Source organism: Gymnoscopelus microlampas, assembly GCF_963454915.1.
Source record: "Gymnoscopelus microlampas genome assembly, chromosome: 10".
In the NCBI taxonomy this organism is placed as follows: domain Eukaryota; kingdom Metazoa; phylum Chordata; class Actinopteri; order Myctophiformes; family Myctophidae; genus Gymnoscopelus; species Gymnoscopelus microlampas.
In genome coordinates, this window is record NC_139947.1 from 29,519,591 (window position 1) to 29,528,565 (window position 8,975).

Here is an 8,975-nt window from a genome sequence, read left to right on the forward strand (position 1 = left end):
TAAATATAATAACATGTAAATGAACCATAACCCTATTACCATATTAGTAGAATAACCATAAACATATTAGTTTCCTCAGAATGTTTCTTGTGTTTCATCAGTTACCATGGCAGTGACATGCTATATTTTGGTATCACACAACAATGGACAGCAGGTAAATTGTCTTGAAGAGACTAAGAGAGTACAAGTTGTTCTCACATGAATATGCTCAGTCTGGATAATCCAATATAATGATGATGAGAGACTGACAATTATATTTTAGATTTTAGTCTGTTGCAATTAACGCAGTGTCCAATGTCAATATAGTGGAGTAAAAATGAAAGGGTTATGATAAGTGTAAAAACTCAAGTAAAGTATGTAGATCCTCTCAAAAACTATTAAATATTGTAACAAAGTATGTGTACTCCACTGTTGCCTCCCTCTCCCTATTTCTCTCTCTCTCTCTCTCTCTCTCTCTCTCTGTCTCTCTCTGTCTTTGTCACACAAACATTATTGTAATATTTGAAATGATTTTCTTTGGATAAAATGTCTTCTAATAAGAAATTGAGGTGAGGAGTACTTGCATGCGTACCTGTAAAGTAATGAATGAATGTGTGCTGTATGTGTGACTGCATGCATAGTGTGCTAGTGTTATATGTTGCAGTTATGCTTTGTAGTGTACTGTTACGGCTCACATGTAACGTGTGATGTGTAAAAAAGTAAGCAATATGTAACTAAATATGTCAGCAAAAATATATAGAAGCAAATTATATGTAAAGAAATTAACTATAATAAATACAAGATTTCATAAATATAGTTGTCACCTTTATATGGTGACCAAGGCACATTTGGGCGTGTCATTGTGTACTGATGTGTATTTTATGTACATTCTTTAACAGTACAGACGAATCCTCAGTGTTAATTTATACACTTGTCTTAAGTTAACACTGAGGATTTGACTATGTAGTTAATACAGTTTCTGTTCTATTGTATTGTTGTTTCTGTTTATCTCACCTTTCATGGAGGCCAGGTTTGGGTTGGGCAACAGTGGCAGTATGAGCAGGAACAGGAAATAAACAAATGACAGACCATTGTAGCGGAAGGAGGATGCTGAAGAAAGGACAGAGACACAACACAGTTCATCTATTATTCTATCCAGGTATAAAACATTTCAATTCATAGAATAATCTCAGGAAAATGCTGCTACTAAAATAATATGCATTTACAATATGTATTTGGAAAGAACACCAAATATGGCTTTTTGTATAAAAACACTATACACAATAGTCATTTATTTAGATAGCCTTCTATAAATGTGCGTAATCTCTGTGTAATTGTTCAAACTCGGTGCGTGTATCGACCAGAAGGAGTGCGGTGCCTGGCGTGAAGTCGGTATATATGGGCAGATACTAAGATCTCCATAAATGGGCATAAAAGGGACACAGACAGACGGGTACAACAGGTACTCTGAAAATGGGTACAACGGGTATTGCATAGCCGGGTGGGGCTATGCAATACTATGCATTCCAAACTTGCATCGTTCCCGACTTGCATCGTTCCTGAGTAGGCCGGTGCCCGTTAAGCAAACAAAAGTGGTTAACAACCTTTTCTGGATCAGGGCCAACTTGAAAATCGAGAAAGTGTTCGCGGCTCACTCACCTTACCACTTAACACGGCAGAATTTCGTCTGCCGTGTTAAGTGGTCAGATGGGTGGAGTGTGTGTATTTTAAGAGCATGTTTATTTAAATGATTAATCAATCGATTGTGTTCCGGCTTGACTCAATGAAACTAACAAGTTCCGATTTATCGGTATAATGCTGCGTTCACACTGGCAGACACAAAGCTACAGGCTACCATTTGAAATGTAAGCCACGCTTGTTGCAACAGCTGTAACTGTGGCCGATTTGGTTGGCACCACGGATGCACACTTGATGACGTCGTCGTCAACGAGCGTGCTGAGCAACACAAGATACGAAGCTACAAAGCGACAGATATGCTGTGTCGCTTTGTATCTTTTGTAGTCTGCCAGTGTGAACGCAGCATAACAATGAAACTGAATTATTCAAGGTTTTAAAGAATTATTTTTTTTGTTATTGTTTTTAACATTAAAAGGGATAGTTCACCCCCAAAATGACTTTTTTTCTATCGATAAGTCACCCCATGAAGCCTTGAATTTGTGGAGATATTTTAGTTTTTGTCCCAGTCAATAAGCCAATAATTTGATGACCAGCGGAAAGATGCTAATGTCTCTGGTAGGAGACTCAAAGTTGACACTTTGAGTCTCCTACCGGAGCCGCCGCCGGTCATAAAGTTATTGGCTTAGGAATGCGTGTAATTGATAGAAAGTAAGTAATTTTTTGGGTGAACTATCCCTTTAATATTAAATTATTATTCAAATCTTAGTGTATTGCCATTTATTTGTGGGCCTACTTGCAATATCTTCATGGCCCACCAGTGGCCCCCTGCCCACAGGTTGGGAATCGCTAGCATACAGTACATACAGTACCCGATATAATGCATACTGACTGCCCATTTCATGGATGAGGATTTAAGAATGTAGCGTACAGTACGTACATGTTTTAGTCCAGACTACAGTATAAAACTCATCTTAGAACACACAAATATGGCAGTAAGAAGCTTAAAATGCATCTCATAGTTTATCTGACTACTTTACAAAAAGGAACAGACTATAATAGAGCCCTGGATGACCACGGTCAACGAAGTATAGGGTTTCCTTTTTTCTTTTTCCTTTCAAAACTCTTTTTATTGGTGCTTTTCCTATGTTAAACAGTAGTTTCTCAAATAGTAAAAAATAAATAAAATAAATAACGTATAAACATAATGACATGAACATTATGTACTGCATATCACAGTAGTTACCTACTGACAAAAAAACTCAGACTAGTTCACTTAACAAAATTGATGTTTTTTCAATGGATTCTGGTGGCGAAATAACATACTAATAGGTAAATAGCAAAAATGTACCGTCAACCCACACAGTGTGTATCTAATCACTTTTAATTTACTGAATGAAGAATATCTCTGATCCAAGCCTAGCGGGATGGAGGAGAGGATGACATCCAACAGCTGTAGCCATTAGGGTCAAGAAGGCCGCAAGGTCAGCTTTAAGTTTTGGCAGGACCACTGTATCCGGTACTACCCCACAGAGTGCTGATGATGCAACTGGATCAAATTGCAACTGAAATACCCCTGATAATGTTTCCAAAATATTGGACCAATAGTTATGAAGAGATGGGCAAAATGATGCAGGAGCTTGTCAACATCTGTCGCATACAGGGTTAATATCAGGATAAATTTGAGAAATGTCTATTGAGTGGGGTGTAGGATTTTTCATCAATCATCATTCATTTCTTTGCCTATATCCTGCCCCCATTTGACAGCTAACAATGAGGAACTCTGAAGAGAGATTTTTTTCTCATCACGTGTGATGAGAAATTTTTACGTAGGGGTTGATCCTATATTAAAATTGGCTAATGGAGGACAGGCGGACCTTGTCATCACGCTCATGTCACTTTGACTCAGCCATAACCATAAGGAGTTCCCAATGCAGCTATGCCCAAATATGGAGTAGTTGTCGACCTCAATCATGGTATCAGATGCAAACAAATCAGGGATCTCCATATATGGGCATAAAAGGGACAAGGACTGACAGATATAGAGATCTCCATATATGGGCATATCGGTCGGCTCGGTGGTGCGACGTAGGTGTGAGGACCGCGTGGCGGCCTGAACCTCTTGTAATGAAAAAGCATTCATGTGGGGGCTTTATAGGCGGGAAATGAAATTGGGACGTTGTGTCCTGGACAAAGCTACCATCCAAATGACTTTTTTGCGTTCTCAATTTAGCTGAGATCTGTTTTAAGGATGCAAAGGTGCCCTCAATATAACTCATTAAATGATTTTATGCCAAGATTAGACTAGGTGGAAAAAGCGCATCTCCTATAGAGGGATGGAAAGCATGTTTTTTAAGTATATGAGCCCATAGCAAAAAAATCTAAAATGGTGTCTAATTGATTCAAAATTGTGATAGTCGTCTTGACTCAAATGTTTTTACAGTATTCAGAATAAGCTGCCCCACTAGGGTTGTAAACCAAAGTAGCCAGTGAAGATGCTTCCAATCTCAACTAAACTGTGACATGCTATCTGCACACAACCAGTACAGTACTGGAGTAGGCCCAGTAAATACATACAAACTTGGTAGAGCCATACCCCCAACTTCAAGTTATTTAAATGTTCCATTAAAGTACAGTAAAATACTGTGTTGATTTATTTGAGAATTTAGGCAAACTCTCAGAGCTAAATTAACACTCTGGGTTTTACTGTGTACTGTAGACGTAAAAGAGAAAGAAGAAAGAAAATGACTTTTCTTCTTCATACATCTAGGCACTTTCCTGCTGCGGTGTAGCAAATGCTGTTCATTGGAAAAGCACCTACAGTCCTACACCATCACACACACATACATACATGAACTCAAATACACATACCCCCTCATACACATAGTGTAGACAAATACAGAGCCAGACTGATTACCAGATTACCAGTTTTTACATCCTAAGCCTGAACATGAGTCCCTAATATGTTGGGCAAAATACAGACAAAAATGTATAACTGAAAGCAGTTGTTTCATAGAAGCTAAAAAGGTGTAAATGCACTGTATTTTAATGTATAATAACAAGCTAAAAATAACAATAAAAGCAAATGCAACAATATAATATTAAAATTGACATATAGTATAATTAGTATTTTGTTCTTATATAAATCAAATAATAAATCACACATCAGTAATAATTATAATGACTTAAATAATTCTCAATTATTTGGTGCATCAGATTGAGGTATGATACTGACTGATATACTGACATACCATATGGCTATGGTTGTCAATGATTTATGTCATGCTTTACATGTTTGATAATAGATAATAGGATGGGAGATGAGATGTACTGTACATTAATGGATAGATTTCTACCAACAACATCAACACAGTGTGATATAACATTTATCCCAGGAATGTTTACCTATCACCCAGACTTACACTTGCATCCATCAACATTAGAAACCCAGGTGTACAGTATGCCTCAACATTCCTGGGATCCACTGGTAGCTCACAGGAGTTAATTTGTATTTCAGGAATTTAGCTGGTGTTACAGTATATCTGGCACAACTACAGTAAGTATAACAGTATTATATGTTTCAATCATTTCTTACATTACCAGTACAAGGAGTGTCGACGCACACTGACCAGACAATAGTGTCCCTCGAATGATCATGTGTGATGTATAAGCACTACTAAACATTATGACAGCTAGAGAGAGTGGACAGAAATGTGTTTTAGCAAGTAATCCCCAGTAATTCATTTTGCACAATGTAAGCTGGATTTTATGAGTTAGTGCAAGCAGAGCAATATTTTATAATACAAATCTGGTGCAACTTTGCCCTTCATTTAAGCCTCATAAAGTAATCATATTATCAACATATCCAACAAATTAAGCTTAGCATCCAGTACCTTCACTGTTTCAACACAACTAAACCTAACGCAAAGCTCTACATATCCACAATAAATACACCATACGGCCGTAGCTGAATGGGTAGCTGAAACAGAAGGGCCCCGGTTCCTGCCCTGGCTTTGTGTTAAAGTGTCACTGAGCAAGACACTTAACCCCCAGGCCAGCTGGATTAAGCTGAAACTCAATTTCCCCCACAGGACTAAAAAGGTCTCCCTTTCCATTTCTCTCTCACACAAAATCAGTTGTTTCCTTGTTAGTTGAGTCCTCACAATGAGAATCGTGCGGGGTTCCAAGGCTAAATAGTTTCAAAAACAAAAATATGGAAGAAACAGAGAAAGAATGAAATAAAGATATTTTCGACCTTTTGCTAAATCTAAAATGAAATTGCTGAATTATCATCACACAAAGTCTGATTAAGCCACTGATTAGAGACAGTATGCATCAGCCAGGAAGACAAGTAGTAATATTAAACTAGACACATTCCTTTCACCTCCTCAGAAGAACACCAAAAGAAACCTAATTTCACATCAGTAATATACAGTACAGTATAGTAGTTAATAATAGTAGTCATCGTAGTATTAGAGGTGGACAAACCAACTCACCAGCAAGTAGCAGCACAGGTAGTAGTAAGTTAAAGAGTATCGCCACTACGATCTCCCCAGCCATGGCTCCTTCTCTGTCAGAGAGACACCTCCTCCAAATGCACACTGTCCGTCTCTGGGAGCCCGGAGGAATTTGAGCAACAACAAATAGCGTTACATGTAGTAGTGCTCTGGTGGGGGACTAGAACTACAACCCACTCACACATCGCTCAGAGAGGATTCTGAGCAGTCTGACTCTGTAGCATCCTCGAGCATGCAGACAGATAGAGCCAAACACTCTCAGACAATCTCGAGATTAACTAAAGAATATAAAAAAAGTAAAATGGCGAACGTCTTTGACAGATGAACAGCCAAGTGAATGAAAATGAGTAGAGAAGAATCTTTACTGTCTTGGTTCTGAGTACAAAACAAAAACATGTGATGCTGATGTCCTGTCTTTCCTCCAGCCTCTGTCACGCCCTCCTTCACCTTCTCTCCCCTCTCTCCTGTCTCCTCTCCTCTCTCTCTCTCTCCTCTCTCTCTCTCTCTCTCTCTTTGGCATAATGGGTTGTATCATTCCAGCATCATTGTTACTATGCTGATATTGAGGCTAATCTTCCTCAGGAGACTATCTGGCATCTTTATATGGCTGGAAAAATAATAAAACAATTTTGGATAATAGAAGGTTCTGACAAGAGCGACTGTTTATATTCTGTTTAAAACATCTGATGGCAGTTTTGATTGTGTTCACATTAATAGATGTAAATATATCTTTGGGCATATATATTTTTTAGTGTGTGTGTGTGTGTGTGTGTGTGTGTGTGTGTGTGTGTGTGTGTGTGTGTGTGTGTGTGCGTGTGCGTGTGCGTGTGCGTGTGCGTGTGCGTGTGCGTGCGCGTGCGCGTGTGCGTGTGCATGTGTGTGCTTGCGTGCGTGCGTGCACGTGTGTGCATGTAGACATGTAAAGGTATTTGTGACACACCAGTCTCATATCACATTTCTTTCTATCTGGTCATATCTTTCATTATATCTCATTATTGCAATCCCCAGCCCTGTGTTTGTCTGCTTCCAGACAGGTCAGGCTGGCTCATCATATTTGCGCTGTGGGGTGAAGGGAAAGTTTATCTAATATTCATGGCTGTGAAGCCATTAAGAGCTGGTGTGACTATAGAGGATTGATCAATACAGAATGAACCTACAAGCATAAAAAAAGATATCAAGACCCTTTTTAAAGAAAAATATGCCATTGAATATTTTATCATATAATAAAGATAAAAACAATCAAACAAGACTTTCATTTATTTATTTTTGTTGTTGAGCCTACTAGCTGATAGAGGATGTGCATAAAGAAAAATAAATAAATAATGTTTTATCACTACACAAATATTTTATCAGGTCAGTATAATGTATTTAAGTGGTATTTTACATCTCAAATTAATTTGAGCTTTTTGTTTTTGATTCATTTCTACAGGAACAAAATCAAATCATGTGGATCTTGAGATCCACATGGGAACGGCACCACTCCAATGTGTATCTCGGACTTTGTGTGGCCAGTCATCTAGGTCTATCTATGACTTATCTATGGCGTATGACTCCACATTTAAGCAAAGTGTTGGCCCAACACAGAGCCAAAAATTTTACCCAACGGTTAAAATGTGTGGGAAAAGTGGAAGATTAGTGATGGTACTTCTGTGGCCTACTGGCAGTGTGCACAACACTTTTCTACTGTTCGGTCCAGCAGTTTGCGAGATCAGCTCGCAGACACTAACTCGTCTCTGAAAACAATTCACTTTTACATTATGGGTTACTGTATGCAGAATAGTGGCAACGACAAAGGTGTGCACCAGCAGAGTGCATACAGTATCTCCGGCAAGCAAGGTGGCCTACCCAGGGCTGTGTAAAGAGGCAGAATGTGACATTGCAGGGATTGCGTCAACTGTATAGGCGATGTGTTGATCTTGTTTTTAGATTAGGTGTTGTAATATTGGAGTGTAAAACTGTAAGCCTATGACAGCAACATTGAGTAATGGAGCACAAAGAGATAGAGTGGTGGAATAAATGCCTGTTTGTCGTAGCAGTATTGGATGCAGAAAATTGTATTATTGCTTGTAACAATAATGACCTTCACAGCATGATCAAGTACCAGGAGGCACGCCCCAATAATACTTACTCAAACTGCGTCTCTCTTTCTCTCTCTGTCCTGTGGCGTGCACGCAGTCATTGTCACACGATTCCCAAGATTATGTGTACCTAATTTGCAGAAGATTTATCCTAAACGTATGTCTCTTTCATGTGATGTGCCTGGTCCAACGGCGCCAGAGATTAGCTGCTCACAGTCACACAACACACTCACAGACGGATGGACGGACATGGGCGAAAGTCTCCGGCCTTAGGCCGTTGGGCCTTCAGCCATCCATCCTGGCGGAGACAATCAGCCATTAGAAATCAAATCTAGCAACAGACCGTAATAGACAATAGTGATCAATAAAATTGCTTTCTCAGATATTCTAGTCTGTTAATCTTTATTCTAATCGTTTTTTAACATATTTTATAATGCTATATTCTGACCCAGTAACAGATCAAGCTAGTGATGATATACACTGGCTGCAGTGCTGAAAATACAGATTCTCAACAAAAAAAAGTGTCACATTTGTCTGTCAAGATTCTTTTTTTTATTGTGTTGTACAACACTTGACAAAGCATACATTTGTTTTAACCTGTTGATTGCGTAAGCATGAATGGGAAACCTCAGTCCCTCAGTTATTGTTGATCCTACCACTGTCCATGGTCATAGTCAATGACTCCTACAATAACACTATCATGTTAACAGGGTACAACATACAATGAAAGTCAGGGTTTCTTGTTTTATAATGATTCACTGTGTAA

At 38.7% G+C, this 8,975-nt stretch overlaps 1 protein-coding gene across 1 annotated transcript in view; it reads right to left on the reverse strand.

The window, feature by feature from the left end:
• LOC311054175 (piezo-type mechanosensitive ion channel component 2) overlaps positions 1-6,174 on the reverse strand; it is a gene marked incomplete at its 5' end in the record, with an annotated part of 45,498 nt that extends 39,324 nt beyond the window's left edge. Inside the window, 2 exons of the mRNA XM_084070053.1 lie at positions 994-1,089; positions 6,111-6,174. Coding sequence (XP_083926179.1) covers positions 994-1,089; positions 6,111-6,174 — 160 coding nt within the window. The remainder of the gene's footprint in view (positions 1-993; positions 1,090-6,110) is intronic.
• Positions 6,175-8,975: the final 2,801 nt, after the last annotated feature.